The sequence below is a fragment of the Octopus sinensis genome, linkage group LG3 (genome assembly GCF_006345805.1).
Source record: "Octopus sinensis linkage group LG3, ASM634580v1, whole genome shotgun sequence".
Taxonomy (NCBI): Eukaryota; Metazoa; Mollusca; class Cephalopoda; order Octopoda; family Octopodidae; genus Octopus; species Octopus sinensis.
In genome coordinates this window covers 104,006,175-104,023,469 of record NC_042999.1, presented here as the reverse complement: position 1 = coordinate 104,023,469, position 17,295 = coordinate 104,006,175, and the positions used below count along the sequence as shown (strand labels likewise).

General features: G+C 36.6%; 1 protein-coding gene and 1 non-coding gene across 2 annotated transcripts in view; both read left to right on the top strand.

The window, feature by feature from the left end:
- LOC115209060 (sporulation-specific protein 15) overlaps window positions 1–17,295 on the top strand; it is a 327,011-nt gene that overhangs the window by 156,588 nt on the left and 153,128 nt on the right. Inside the window, exon 11 of the mRNA XM_029777134.2 lies at window positions 51–130. Coding sequence (XP_029632994.2) covers window positions 51–130 — 80 coding nt within the window. The remainder of the gene's footprint in view (window positions 1–50; window positions 131–17,295) is intronic.
- On the top strand, window positions 5,883–5,987 carry LOC115210043. The gene has a single exon (XR_003881398.1). It is a non-coding gene; the product is annotated as a U6 spliceosomal RNA (small nuclear RNA).

Here is a 17,295-nt window from a genome sequence, read left to right as displayed (position 1 = left end):
GTCGAGTGTAGCCTCTTTATATCTTTTTTTTTTCCTTTCGATTTTTGTAGACCTTACAGTTAAAATTGGAGATACACTCATACAAGGACCAAATTTCCACGCTCCGCTCTCAGCAGCAGTTATTCCACAGGTAAGATTGGGTTGTTTTAGTTTTGTGTTGAATTGTTTGTTTGTTTGTCTCTTTTTCTTTCGGTCTACTTAATATTCTCTCTAAACTAACTGGTGGATCTTTCATTTTCTCCATCGATTTAATTATTTGTCTGTCTATCTGTTTATCCCTATCCGTTTATTCATATCTATCTATCTATTTGTGTTTGTATATATATATATATATATATATATATATATACATATCTATGTGCTTATATGTATATATAAATTTATCTGCCTATCTATATTTGCATATAATTTAATTATGTATCTTACACTTGTATATGCACTATCGAAAATGCCTTATACTTAGATATTCATATACAATACACATTTATACTCACTCATATCAATATGAAATAAGAGTGATACAAACCTCATTCAGCGAATGCATTCATGTTGCTAGATATTTTTATATTCCCCACCTTTCATATTCGTTCTTTGTTTCTCTACCCTACATACATATCTGATAAGTGAAGATAATACACACTCAGCATTCTCACATAAACATACGCACATATAACCTCTGCTCACACGCGCCATTCATTCATCTCAGATTTGTCATCCATGTCCACAAACACTTTATTTACGTCTCTAGCTACACTTCACTCCACTCCATTCCACTCGAGTATCTCTCACGAAAATAGTAACAATTGCAATAATTAATTGTGCCAATGCTCATTCAGATCTAAAATCACAGAAACCCTCTCTCTGAACTATAAGAGCTCTAACCATCCCGTGTTGTGCTCCCAGAATCCTCCCTAAAAAGATTCCTAAAAGATGATTCGTACTGACATAGCACTAAAGTTCCCCCTTCATACTCTGTTATTATAAACCATTCCTATCTAATATTTCTGGGTTCTCTCTCTCTCTCTAACCCATATTTTTGGCAATTATAAAAAAAATTATTTTAGTATTGTATTCCGAGAAGGAGATAGAGGAGTGAATCACATTTTCTTGTTGATTTTTTAAAATAGATATCTTGCTTTCGACTTTTTTTTTTTGTCTTCTCCACTTCTTTTCTTTCTCTCTTTTCCCGCTCCCATTGAGACAACATCGCTAAGGATATAACGCTAGTATTTCTACTAGTGAGTTTGCTCTTTTTCTCTAAAAGAGAATTTACCAGGAATATCGATGATGCTTTGATACATTCTGCTACACTGACGTTACAACAAAATGTAAACACGTTATTTTACACATACATTATATACTTAGACACACACATATCTTAATGTGGCTAATACAAACAACAGTAGCATTGTTTTGGGAAGCTTTATCCGCAGTTGTATTAAACATACCACTAGATAAGAAGTGTTAGCGTGTAATTTTTCTGTATAGTAGAGAAAGTGTATGCATGAGAGAGACAGACAGAGTATTTTTGAATTATTGTACTATAGTATATACGTAATGTTCATAAAATAGGGTATGAACGTGTGCGTAAGCGTGCATTGTGTATGTGTTTGTATGAAAGTGTATACGAAAGTGTACGTGTATGTTGGCGCGCGCACGTGTAAAACGGTCCATGTGTACGAAAGTGTGTGGGTGCATGATCGGGAGTAAGGGAGTGTATATACATGAATGTGTGGATTTGTGGGTATATGAATGTTGTTTTTTTATTTATTAGTGGGTGTATAGTTTCAAAACACAATAGTAATTGTTTTCTCATTCTTCGGTCAAACACAAGAGACTATACAATATTGTTATTATGGTCCAATGAGCGGGCTGTTAAGAGAAGGCAAAGAGGCAGTGTTGAATTGGGTCCATTTACTTAGCTCGCTCGCTCTCTCTCTCTCCAGCGTTATCATTCCCCTAATGCTTCTTTAGGGTTCGTGTTAGCTTCGTGACGAAGTTTCATGGATGGACGCACAAACACACACACACCAACACACTCAAGCTGTCTTATACTTAGTCGTTGATGTTAGTCCCAGTTCGGGCTCTGATCGAGTAGAGACCTATTATTATCAATGGCATTCCAGCCGTGACCAACTGAAAGTGTGTCTAAGATCATATCAAATTAGTCCTATTCATTTTTTAAAGACGATATGGTGCAACATAAAGAGATTTAACTACTGTTTCTAACAGCTCGAACGAAACCCCCTTGTTGGCACACACATCTTTTTAAATTATTGTTTTAGTTATTAACATAACATTATTCTTTTTATAATAAGGCATTGTTTCGGTTTACGCCAGCTGTCCTGGATTTATTAATAATTACTTATACTATTCATTAATATCCCTGTACTTACACGTTTAATTGTATTTAGGACACACTCGCATGCACATATTCTAGCTTCCATTCTCCTTGTCTTTTGTCACACACATATGTGATGTTTTTTTTTGTCCCAGCTCAGTTCTGATGTAGACATAGAACGTGGCATATGTGGGTAGATAATTGACACATGTCCAGACGATCCCATCTTCTATCCGGACACTATGTATCTGGGATTACAGTATGCAATATGTCCTTCGATTTTTAAAATGGTAGAAATGTGATTCAAGAGAGATTTAGCTGTTATTTTTAGCAGGTCGAACACAGGCTTCCTCACTGACTTGGTAAACAAGTATATTTTGGAAAGTGCAAATGCATGCATTTACACGAAGGTTGGGAATATACGGAGGAGCAAAATTCTCTGGGAGTACAGATACATGTTTGACACATGCTCTTGTCATATACGTAGTGAGCTTGGCAGAATCGTTAGTACGTCAGACAAAATGCCTAGCGCATTTCGTCCGTCTTTATGTTCGGAGTTCAAATTTCACCGAGGTTGATTTATCTTTTTATTCTTTCGAGGTCGAGAAAATAAATACCAGTTGAGCACTGGGTGTCGATGTAATCGACTATATTCCTACCTGGCCTTGTGTCGAAAATACAAAGAATTATCTACCCACATATGCCACGTTCTATGTCTACAATGCTGCGACGATTAGTGAGGGTGTCAGCCACTAAAGCGCTTACTAAAGAGGGAGTAATTTTCTTTAAAAATGTACTCTGATTTGCTACAGTAAACACTTTTAAGAGTGTTGGATATAGTTTCTATGTTTGTAACAGTGGGTTACACTTATCAATAAATGAATGAAAACAAAACAGATAAAATTGACTTTCTAAATTTAGTGAATTCTATAATTATGTATTTGACAGGTTACCAAGGGGTACTCGACTTGGTTAACAACGCCAATGAGTGTATATGCATACGTACTATATATATATTCTCTATGCATGCAGTTCGATATAACTTCAGATTAATGTTTCCACATAAGTGTTTGAGAAATGCATTTTTTCCTCATGAAATTTTTTAGAACTACATTTTTGAGAGTGTAGATAATGATTATGCTGATAATATTACACAAAATATAAAAAAAAAAAACCCAACCTTTTGCAGAGATACGTTTTCGAGTGAGTGGATTACATAAAATTGAAAATTCAAACGAGTTTGAAAAGAACAAGTGAAAAAAAAAAAAAAATGATAAAGTTATAGAAATTAGGGGTAACGAAGTGTGGGCGGGAGAGATAAAGAACGATACAAAATTCTTCTGAAAAAGTTTTTTCTAAATCAACATAAAGCCTTGAGGTGGATTTGGTAGACGGAAACTGAAAGAAGCTCGTCGTGTGTGTGTCTGTATATATATATATGTCTTCCACCACCACTTTACAACTACTATTAGCTTGTTTACGTCCCTGTAACTTAGTAGTTCAGCAAAACAACCGATAGAACACGTACCAAACTTTAAAATAAGTACTGGCGTCGATTTGTTCGACCAAACCTTTCAAGGCTGTGTCCCTGCGTGATAAAACTTAATTGTAATCTACACTCTCCAGAACGTATCCCTGTACTTTGAAAAAAAAATGCATTTTTCAGAAAGTTAGGAGGAAACACAGTCCTGAGTTGGGGCGGGGGGTACCGATCTAGTTACACCTCAAGTTATGTTGTAGCTTGTGTAATACAAGCGTCTTACTATTTCCCTTTCTTAATAATATTTTCTGCGTATATTGTATATATTGTCACTTGTTACACACATACACACACACACACCCTATTATTGGGATGTACCTAATGTCAGCATTAATCATCAGTTTTATAATCAAAACCATTCCAACTTGGAACATCCCGTCGTTTTTTCAAGTACACTCTATGAGAGGATGAAACGCGGTGTGCATCGTAAACAGGGCTCAATTAACTTTCTGGATTCTCAAGGAATGTTTGTATTGTACATACTTGTACACTTGGATATGATCCTTGTCAGAGGTTCTCTCAGCCTTCAACGTTCTCTTCATTTATTTCCTCGGGTCACTTTGTTGTAATAGGTATCCGAAATAATTCATCAATGTAAACAGCCATGACCGTCTTGGCTTTTCTTTTCATACATATACCTAGGACTACAATTACCTAATGCGTGTTTTTGTTAGGCTCTAGTGGGTGTCATAGACGAGTTTTAACTGCTGTTTCTAGCATGTTCAGCAACCGCTTTCTATGACCCATCGTTGACTCATTCTGTATCTCACACGTTATAGTATATGTGTGTGATAAACAAACATCTGATTATGTGATACGTAAAGACTGTTGATATATGGAGAATAACACACATCACTCCTACTTACAAACGTGCGTGCTAAAAAAATATATGGCCTAGAGTCTAGGCCTGGCCAACTCGAATTACAATTGCGGGTCACTTTTATCACAGAAAGTTTTTTCAGGGCCGTTTGTATACTGACAGAATTGAAAGCATTTTGCTTTCTCATGCTATTATATTACAAAAATGAATGAATGATCGTTGATTTAACATGAAATATTTATTAATCGTTGCAAAAAAACAGTAGTATCATTCTTTTTTACTTTTCATTACAATCTTTAATTTTTGATAAGATTTTAAAAATGTTTGTTTAGATAAACCCATTTTAAGAAAGTATCGAGCGGGCCACAAGATAAAGGTCTCCGGGCCGCAGGTTGGCCAGCAGACTGATTGATCCGATTTAAAAGTAGCTAAAACCGTTCCTCGCTGTATAGGAACTTCCCCAAACCAACACAGTAAATAGGGAGAAAATATCTCCATTTAATTAACCCGTATTACATCTGTGGCAGAGGTAAAGAATACGCACACCATCCGTTTTCGACGTAACAAAAACCCTAACTCCTTACCCTACCCTAAACACCTGGTGTGCGTATTCTTTACCATCACCTACATTTGTACCCTTCCAATTCACCATCAGTACTACCATCATCTTGCTATAAACGAAAACAAACGGAGCTTTTATGTGGTCACTCTACGTGCTAGAAATAGCAGCCAAATCTCTCGCAAATCACAACTCACGTGGTAAAAATGAAAGAACTTATTTAAATTGGTTTTACATATCTCCCTAAAAAACTGGATGGTCATAGCTGGAACGCCATAATTATCGTAGGTTGATGTGAGCTGACATGTTAACAACCAGCATCGATGAAAACAAAGAAATCCACCCTGCTAGAAATAGCAGCTAATTTCTCCTCAACCTTACTCCCTACCGTCCTAAAAGCTGGCGGTCAAGTTGTGTAATGTATGTTCACTATCGGAAAGCATAGGAGGATCAGGGCTAATTTGGAGCTAAGCATCAATGATAAAAACACTATACATGAAAAAGACAGTATGATCACGGAGGAATGACTATGATCATTAAAAAAACAAAAAAAAAACACGCCTATATAATTATTCCTGCCTGTTTCCCAGGGTAGCATGAGTTAGATCAGGGTTCGGGGAACTTTTTTTTAAACAATTACCCCAAAACATATTTACCATACAGAGAAGATTAGCATGGCCCCTTGCGCAAGGATGACACGCAAATTCGTGAAGCGTTCCATATTTTCTATCCGTCCAACCCATGCTAGCATTGAAAACGGACGTTAAACGATGATGATTACCCCCTTGATTTGAAAAGAAGAAAATCATAGATTCTTTGAATTCAAAAGGCTTATTGGATCTATTTATATGGAGAGTACAATTATAAATATAAAATGTATAAAACAAATGTGATAAAATAAATTAATATCTTAAGAAACAAAAGGATTTTTCTAGAAACTTTTTCACTTTAGGCTTTGGAGAAATAATGTTTTGTTTTTGTACAATTACATCAAAATTGAGTACATTTTGATGCCAGAGAAATTTGAATACAGTTTTCGGGGGTCCAATCGATTTCTTTGCTTTGTTTCATGTTCATTAGAGTGGAAAATCCTTGTTCACAAAGGTAGGTTGTTGCCAAAGGGAGCAACTTTTTGACTGCCCCCTCAGAGCCAGAAAAAAAATTTCTGTCATAACAAGAAACACGTTCTTTTATATAATTTTACTTATGTCTAATGGGTCCTCATTACCCCCAAGAATTTCATTTTTAACCCAGCTGGAGTAATTTACTCTGGTTTGTTGACCCCTGGGTTAGATGATGCATATTATTGAAGTATTGTTTCCTGCTGCTAACCCTTAACTGTTTTTTCAAGTAAGGGTGTTTCCACTTGTGTGGTTAGCAGTTTGCTTCCTGACCACATGGTTTGGGGTTCATTTCACAGTGAGGTACTTTGGGCATATTTTCTACTATAGCCCATGGGCCAACCAAGGTCTTGTCAGTGGATTTGGTAGAAGGAAACTGAAAGAAGCCTGTTGCATGTATATATATATAGGCGTTGGAGTGGCTGTGTGGTAAGTAGCTTGCTTACGATCCACATGGTTCCGGGTTCAGTCCCACTGCGTGGCACCTTGGCCAAGTGTCTTCTACTATCGCCTCAGGCCGACCAAAGCCTTGTGAGTGGATTTAGTAGATGGAAACTGAAAGAAGCTTGTTGTATATATGTGTGTGTATATGTTTGTGTCTGTGTTTGTCCCCCCCTCCCCCAACATCGTTTGACAACCAATGCTGGTGTGTTTACGCCCCCATAACTTAGCAGTTTGGAAAAAGAGACTGATAGAATAAGTACTAGGCTTACAAAGAATGAGTCCTGGTGTCGATTTGCTCAACTACAGGCGGTGCTCCAGCATGGCCACAGTCAAATGACTGAAACAAGTAAAAGAGTAATATATGTATATATTTATGTGTAAGAACAGATCAAGCTGAAAAAATGTGTTAAACTTTTTTCAAATCAACCAAATCACAGACAAGTCTTACTCTGCTTGAAATAGCCACTAGTTCCCTCCCCCCCTGTTCACACCCAAGCATTTCTAAAAACTGAAGGACAAGGTTAGATTTTGCTAGTGGCAGAATTTATGAAAGTGACAGTGTTAGATGTAGAATCACTTATTTGTGTTACTCAGTGAGAGTCAGGCACCCACTGAGGATAACCTGTAAAAAAGGGAGATGGACTAATTGCCATGTTGAATAAAATTAGTTTATCTCTTTTGTTATATCTTTGAAAAAAAAAAACTGCCTTTGTTCCAATTATGCTGAACATAATGAAAAATTTAGTAAAATACAGGTCGTTGTTGACTTACGACCACAATTAGTTCTGGTTGACCTGTCGTAAGTCGGCCTATAGGCCTATATAGCTTTGTTTTATATTTTTACATTCTCAGGTAAAAGACAGACACAGCATTCTGTATTATACTGGGCATTAGTCAAAAATTTCAGAGTCTCAAGCAGTTGTCTTATAAACAAATACAAGGTTGTCTCGATGTCTCCGCAACAGGATATTCATCCAACACTTGGGATAACCACAGTGGCGATCAATAACCAAACCTAGGGGAAGCATTTGTTAGCTGACATCATCCGAAGGCAGGTTGATTTCTAAGAAATTAAGCCCATTAGATTTCAACTGGACTATCTATTATTGATGCCGGGAGCTGGCTCACCAATCATCATAAAGTTGACGACGAATTGTAGCTGTAATTATTAACTAACACTCCATCAGCTATGACAACAAGCGTTCCAGTTGATCTGATCTGTGGAACAGCCCGCTCATGAAATTAATATGCAAGTGGTTGAGCGCTCCACAGATGCATGTACCTTTTAGTAGTTCTCAGAGAGATTCAGCATGACACAGAATGTGACAAGGTTGGCTTTTTGAATTACAGGTACAGCTCATTTTTGTCAGGTGAGTGGACTGGAGTAATGTGAAATAAAGCTCAAGGACATACTACAGAACATACTACTGGGAATTGCACTCCAGATCTTATGATTATGAGCTGAATACCCTAACCACTAAGCCACGTGCCTTCACATTGTAATTATTAAGCTAGTATTTAAAACAAATCAGCTTGGAATTTTGATGAACAGTTTTAATTTATATCACTGTAAAACATATCACTTGTATTATAGAATCTGAAGTGGCCTCTGGTGAGTTGGTACCAAAAGGGTTGAAACTTTTAAAACTTATTCAACACCATGGTAAATAAACTATTATATGGATACAAGAGGCACATGGCCTAGTAGTTAGAGCAGCGGACTCGCAGTCGAGGGATCGCTGGTTTGAATCTCAGACCGGGCGACATGTGTGTTTGTAAGCGAAACACCTAAGCTCCATGCGGCTCCTGCAGAAGGTAATGGTGAACTTTTGCTGACTTTGTTGCTACAACTTTCTCTCACTCTTAACTCCTGCATCTTGCAGCTCGCCTGCGACGGACTGGCGTCCCGTCTAGATGGGGAACCTACATGCCAAGGAAACCGGGAAACCGGCCTTATGAGCCAGGCATGGCTTGAGAAGGAACAAACATGAATATAAGATTTGTCTTCTCATTCTTTTATGGAGGCAGTGGCGGCTAGTATTTGTCAGAGTGAGAGTGTCTGACTTGAATGAACAAGGTTGGAAAATACGAGGTTAAGAAAGGGTAAGGTGCGCATGCTGTGTATGCACATGAGATTGTCCCTGTTGTTTATTAAGAAAATTATGATCAGAGATGTTCCAGGTGTAACCATCTAGTGATATTTTTTCTTCCTTAAACAGTGCATGTAGGTAGGACTACATTATCCAAACATGTCTTCTATTATTTTTTAAAAAAAGTAAGAGGGTGAGTTAGTGGCTACTTTTAGCTAAGGTACAGGTGTAGCTGAGTGGTAAGAAGCTTGTTTCCTAACCGCATGGTTCTGGGTTGTCTCACTACATGGTGCCTTGGGCAAGTGTCTTCTACTATAGCCTTGGGGCCAACCAAAGCCTTGTGAGTGGATTTGGTAGGTGGAAACTGTAAGACGCCTGTCATATATGTGTATATATATCTATGTGTGTGTGTCTGTTTGCCCCCGTAACTGCTTGACAACCGGTGTTGGTGTGTTTGGGTCTTTGTAACTTAGTGGTTCAGCAAAACAGACTGATAGAATAAGTATTAGGCTTCAAAAAAATAAATCCTGGGGTCGATTTGTTTGACTAAAGCCCTTCAAAGCTGTGCTCCAGTATGGCCACAGTCAAATTTCTGAAATAAGTAAAAGAATAACAGTTTCTTCTTTGGCTTGTGTGTGAATATGTTGTTTAGCCCCTGGCTAGTCCTGAGCAAGCATATCTATAATCAAGGGTACTCAAGCCATCCTCCTTATATTTTCAGATATAGTTGTGACCTGGACTATATTATCCAGTGTGTCCTTTTTAAGATGGTAGTTCATAGTTTGACGAAGATTTTGTTGTTATTTCTAGCAAGTCGACTGAACATGTACAGGGTCATGTAAACATGCTTTGCATCTATATTCAGTTCTTTAATCACAGGTCACCCTTGATCAAGCAAGTCTGTGATCAAAAATATTCCAGCTATATCTATTCTATCTCTTTTTAGGGGACATGTGTAACCTCATTATACTTTTTTCTGAACCTAAGACCTTTAGGGTGGGATTTGAGGAAGATTTAGCAGCTATTCATATTCTATGTGGTGGTGGTGGTGGTGGGCAGAGGTAAAGAAGGAAGGCCAACTTTTGTAGTCTCTTTGGCGGGATATCTTATAACCCTAGAAGAATTCTCTCATCATTCTTTATCCTTGCTCATCTTTAAAAATTTAAAAAAAAACAATAAAAATCAATCAAAACATTGTTACAGTTAAAGACTCTATCATTGGATATGGACCATTTATATGCAGTTAGTCAATAATCAATATTTACAATTTAAACACACATGCATGTATACATACGCACACATAAAATACATCTGTATGTGCAGCCTGTATATATATGTGTATATGTGCATCATATATCTTTGTGTATTTCTGTGTGGGAATTTGATGTATGTGTTCACTGTTGATATCTCTCTCTCTCTCTCTCTCTCTCTCATATGTTGCTCATACAAAGAGGTAGACACAAACTTAAAATTCTGTCGATGCACACAGTCACACATTCTTGCATGTGTATTTGTCTGGCATATTTCCTCTGCTAAGCTGTATTAAAACTCCAGTTTCAGTGCTGGTGCCATGTCGACAGAAATATGGTAGCATTGGTTTTTGTTTTGTTTTTTATTGTTTATAAAAGGAAATTTTTGTTGCTTCTAGTATTTTCCATAAAAGGTAGAAGTGGGGGCAGAGACAAAATACTAAATTACATACACCTACACATGCATTTCATAACACACGTCTCAATTTGTATTAAAAAAATGATATATTATTTTTTTCACTGAAGTGCTCAATATGAAATATAACTTTAGAGCTACAACAACTGTCAGAAGGAAAGAGATGGAAAGGAAAATTCTCAGATATATAATACAAAGTAGCCACAAAAGTTGACTCTGGCAGGATCTGAATTCAGAGCTTCAGAGACAGAGCAAACACTGCAAAGGCATTCTGTCTGCTACTTTAACCATTCTTCTAAATCACCACCTCTTTCTCTCACTAAAATTGTTTTAAATCCCTTAAGTGCTCAGTTTGGTGAGAAAGCTATTGAAAAAATTCCATATGCATTCACAAGCGATATACATATGAATAATGGATACACAAGTTGTACACTACATATCTCAACTCCTCTAAGGTCTGATATATTTTCATTGAAAGTACTCGATTAAAAATTTGATCTATGACATATTTGTACCTGTAGGTGTAGTATAGAAAAGGGTATAGCTCCTTATTGAGTTCTATAGGCTCATAGGGTTGGTTTCCCATATTCTCTGGCATATGTATTTCCCCCTTGGATGGGATGCTGGTTCATTGCAGGAATACTCATAGTTGCTAGCAGAGTGAATTTGAGCAACATGAAATGAAGTTTTTTGTTCAAGAACATAGTACATCACCTGGTCCAGGAATTGAAACCACAATCTTATGGTCATGAATCCAACACCCTAAGCACTAACTCACACACTTCCACAGGTATAGTATGACTAAATGGTTATGAGGTTGCTTCACTATCCTGAAGTCTTGATTTTGAACCGGCTGCTTGACATCTTGGGCATGTCATTTTCTACAAACTTGTGAGGGTAATTGAATTGATGGAAACTGAAGAAATCCACTGGACGGATTGTACCTGTAATTCAAACATTCTGCCTTGCCACCCTATGCCAAGCTGATTCCACTGAGAATAACATTAAGGCTAAATGTGTGTATGGAATACTCAGCCTCTTACATACTCATACATTGAGGTTGATAATTTAGTGGATCAAACAACAGAAAACCTGTGATTGGAAATTCAGACTCATATATACAACTTGATGCAGTTAGCGATAATCCAGATAATAACTGATTGCTTGTATGGTACCTACCTGGATACTTTATCTCTATGTCAGAGATATATTTGTCTGGCTAGTGGTTTTATCAAAAACTGTGTTGCAGTTGAACTGTGTCAGTGACCAGGCTGCAGTTAGTGTGATGAAAATTTTGATACCAAATAATAAATGTTTAAGCGATGTTTACAGTTTTTGAGTGGCTATATGCCTTCAATGCTGTAATTGTGTGTGTGTGTGTGTGTATGTGTATCATATTGAATGCACCAGTTCTCATCTGATTGCTGAAATTATACAATGTGGAGCCTAGTGAGTGCTTAGATGGGTGACCATTTGGGAAACCTAGGTGCTGTAAGCAACACACATTTTCACTGGCATTGCTCCAGCATGGCCACAGCTTTTGGGCTGAAAGGTATAAAAGAATGTGTGTGTATGTGATAAACTTCAGCAAGTTACTTGAGTTTCTTGTTGCCACTGCCAAGCACAAATCTTGAATAACTGAAATTAACTTGAAGAATAAAATAACATTACTTGTTTTTTTTGTTTAAGTCAACACGCTCTCTCTCTCTCACACACAGGGAGAATGTGTAATTAGGTGTGTGTGTATATATATATATATATATATATATATATACACACACACATATGTTTATACATATATAAATAAGGAAAAGGAAATAAGTTTGCATTGAAAATCAATGAAGTGTTAATCAAGGAGAATGTGTGTGTGTGTGTATTGCACCCCCCCTCACACACAAATGTACACTATTAGTGGAATCATAATCTGATGAGGGAATTAAAGGAATTTTAATGACTGTTATTAATTGTTGATTAAGTAGATAGTGTGGACAGTTTGTCCACTCTTGTTATATTGAGTCAAGAAAATTGGTCGGAATGTCAAGCGAAATAGTGTTCAGTGAAAGAGAGAAGTAGAAGGAAACGTGTGTTTGTGTGCATGTGTTGTTTGCTGCATGAGTCTTTCAAGTTTATATGTATGTAATGTGTGTAAATACTTGTTGCTTTATGGGACAGGTCACCTTATACTTGTGAGGAGAGTTAATGAGAAGAGAGAAAGTAAATGTGCATAAGTGCTTGAAGAGAGAGGAAAGGTGTACACAAAAAGGGGAGTGTATTTGTGTATATGTATGTGTTTGCTTATGTGTATATATGCACGTGTATATCTATGTATGTGTATATATGCATGTCTATGTATGTATATATATGCATGTGTCTATGTATGTATATATATGCATGTGTGTCTATGTATGTATATATATGCATGTGTGTCTATGTATGTATATATATGCATGTGTGTCTATGTATGTATATATATGCATGTGTGTCTATGTATGTGTATATATGCATGTGTGTCTATGTATGTATGTGTATATATGCATGTATGTATTTGTATGTATGTGTATATATGTATGTGTATATGCATATATGTATTTGTATGTGTATATATGCATATGTGTATATATATGTATATTTGTGTGTATGTACAGTGAAAGGATGCAGTGAATTTTTAAGCAATTGTGTGTGTATATGAGAGAGGAGACAGAGGTGTCTGTGTTAGAGAGAGAGAGAGAGAAAAACAAAGCATGAGCAAAAATGAAAATAGTCTCAGTCAAAAGAAAAGAAATGATTAATTTGTCTTCATTGCTGGGTTTGACTTGGGTTGAAGTTGTTTTAGGAAGGCATTATGGAGTGGGTACATGAAAGGAAGATTTTGAAAAATGAGGTGTGAGGATGGCAGTGTATAGTGCTTCTGCTAGGTGTAGGATATCAGTGGTCTGTAGCTTGATTTATGATGTTCTCCTTCCTATCTTGCTGGTGCTAGACTTGAGAAAAGTGGTAGAACAGTGATTCATTAAGAGGAAAAGGAAGCAGGCAATGTTCAGTCAGGGTGGATAAGACAGATGCATGTGAGAGAAGACCAGGGCTGAGAGCAAAGAAATCCTCAGTGAGTAGTGAAACAAAATAACTGCTGTATAGTTGAAGAGACTATAACAGCAACCAGTTTGTGTGGCAGTTGCATGGATAACAAGAGGAAAGAAGCATACTACGATGTTCAAATTGGCCAGATCCTGCCTCTCTCATGTACTCTACAACGTCTTTTAAAAGAATAAACAATCACATCATCAAAATCTTGTAGCTACACCTCTTGATTGGTTAAAATTACCCAAATAAGACAACTTTAGCTTGAAATAACTTCTAAAATATGAAATTTTGTCAAAAATGTTGAAAACAAACCATGTTCAGTGTGAGAAATTACACCAGTATACAAAGTTTCAAACTGTTTAGTTAAAAAAAAAAAAAAATCTGTGAGCCAAACTGAAGAGATCAAACATGTAAAGGCTGTTAACTTCACTTTAATATTTATTATTTGTTATTTGGCATCAAAATTTTGTGTGTTTTGAATGGCTTAACCTCTTGCAGACAGGAAGAGGTTCTGACCACATTGAAACATTGTGTGTGTGAGCAGTGTGATGTCTCACTCTGTGTGGCACTGTGTTTTCAAATACACCACATTGAGAAGAATCTGTAAAAATGCTGTAAAATTCCTTGTATGAAAAATTATGTTGTTACTGAATGACCTAATACCGGTACACCACACAGACTGTCAGTACTCAATCCATTTGGAAGGGGTTAAGTGCATCTTCCATAATAAAATAAGTACCAGACTGAAATGAGTACTTGGGTTGTGATCAATTTATAAACCTTGCATGCCATATCACAGCATACTCTTTTACTTGTTTCGGTCATTTGACTGTGGTCATGCTGGAGCACCGCCTTTAGTCGAGCAAATCAACCCCAGGACTTATTCTTTGTTAGCCTAGTACTTATTCTATCGGTCTCTTTTGCTGAACCGCTAAGTTACGGGGACGTAAACACACCAGCATCGGTTGTCAACCGATGTTGGGGGGACAAACACACACACATATATATATATATATATACATATATATATACATATACATATATACAACAGGCTTCTTTCAGTTTTCTTCTACCAAATCCATTCACAAGGCTTTGGTTGGCCCAAGGCTATAGTAGAAGACACTTGCTCAAGGTGTCACGCAGTGAGACTGAACCCGGAACCATGTGGTTGGTAAGCAAGCTACTTACCACACAGCCACTCCTACGCCTATGTTTAGTGATTTTTAAAACTACACCTATGGTTGCAGTTTATTAACAGAAAGCAGTAAAAATAAATAAAGATATGTATAAATAAAAAAAATTTTGTTTTCACATACTTGATGTTTGGTAATCATATAGTATGGACTTGTAAATACTTTTAGCAGTCTTTAATTTATATGGACTAGATGTTTGATTGGTGCTTGATAGCCATCTGTCTGATGAGAGTTGGCCATCCACAAATTTCCCATAAAAAAAAATATTGCTTTTAGCTTCTGCTCTTTTTTTTTTTGTCTTCTGAACATGCCACTGCTACTGATCCTGCCAATGAAGCCTTCCTTTCTCTCCCCATCTCATAGCTGATTGGAAAGGGTTAAGTCAGCCATGAAAATTATTTGATCTTGAAATACTAAACATTAATGACAGAATAGTTGGTAAATTATAGCTTTACCAATCATCCTTGTTTTGTGTTTTTTTTATTTAATCATGGGTCAGTGGTTTTTGGTGGGGGGGGGGGGCTCTCCCGTGGAGAGTATATCCATTGACATTGATGGGTATGCTGTCTTTTATTCTTTTTACTTGTTCCTGTCATTGCACTGCTGGCCATGCTGGGGCACCACCTTGAAGGGTTTAATTGAACAAATTGACTGTAGTACCATGTTTTTTAAATATGGTAGTTATTCTGCTATATGGAGACATAAACAAACCAACATTTATTTCAAGCAGTGGTGGAGAAACAAAGGTGCATATTTACACACACACACACACATTTAGAAGGTTGTTTGTTGTGGCTGATCAGAGAGTCACCATTGCTTTCACACTTATGAAGCACTTAGCTGTATAGGCAACTCGTAAGACTCAAATGGGTATTTGTGTATGATGAGTTGCCTATCCAGCTAAGCACTTTATGGATGCAAAATGAATGGTCACTCTCTGACCAGCCACAACAAACAACCTTCTAAGTATACTACCATTCTAATGTTTTAGAGTGTGTTTCTTATATATATATAATTTTTTTCTCTCCTTGTTTTTCCTGTGTCCCTTTCTGTAGAAGAGCATAGGCTCGAAATGTAAAATACTTTTTCTATTCCTGAGCGTTATACTAATACATCTGCTTGTTTTGTACACCACCTGTCTTCGTCTTGTGTTTTTTTCATAAACCCTTCCCCCCTCTCTCTCTCTCTCTCTCTCTCTATATATATATATATATATATATATATATATATATGATGATGATATATATATATATATATATATATAATATATATATATATATATATACATATACATACATATATATGCAAATACATAATGGGCTTTCACATAGTTTCCACCTATCAAATTCTCTCAAAAGCATGACCATTCCAACATTTCGGGAATAGTCTTAGCTGGAATATCTTAGGTCAGAGTTGACTTCAGGCTAAATAATAACTTAAGAATCCAAGAAACAAAGTACACTTGCTTTCAACTGAGAAAGTATAGACACACATCTTACTGACGTGTATAAAAGCAGACGATTCTCTTGTTGTTGGGACAAAGATCTATATATCTTCAGTTCCATTTTATTGTTTCAGATGTTTGTTTAGAAACAATGATTGAATACCAAATATATATATATTTTTGTGTTGTCTAACTTTACATAAGCTAAACTATTTATTGACACCTTTTAATTGTTTGCTTCAGTAGACAGTGTTGAATATGTCTCAGCTATCAATATGTAGGTTAATAGAAAGTATTTTTCTTTTATATGGTTACTTCAGAAAGAATATTACATTACTTTAACCCCTTAGCATTCAGATTACTCTGTTAAATGTAATACTTATTTATCTTTTACTTATTTCACTCATTAGACTGCAGCCATGCCTTGAAGAATTTTAGTCGAAAAGAATTGACCCTAGTACTTATTTTTTTTTCTAAAGCCTAGTATTTATTCTATTGGTCATTTTTACTGAACTGCTAAGTTATGGGGTGCAAATTGACCCCAAGATTTTTGTAAGCCTAGTACTTATTCTATCGGTCTCTTTTGCCCAACCGCTAAGTTACGGGGACGTAAACACACCAGCATCAGTTGTCAAGCGATGTTGGGAGTACAAACTCTGGCACACAAACATATACACTCACATATATATATATACGACGGGCTTCTTTCAGTTTCCATCTACCAAATCCACTCACAAGGCTTTGGTCGACCTGAGGCTATAGTTGAAGACACTTGCCCAAGGTGCCACGCAGTGGGACTGAACCCGGAATCATGTGGTTGGTAAACAAGCTACTTACCACACAGCCACTCCTACGCCTATGTTTAGTGATTTTTAAAACAAATTTTTTAACATGGTACAAGGTCAGTTTTTGGAGGGATATGGTTGAAATCGGGCATAGGCAACCTTTCTTGAGAAGCAGGTCATGTAAGACACAATCCGTCATCAGGTGGGCTGCA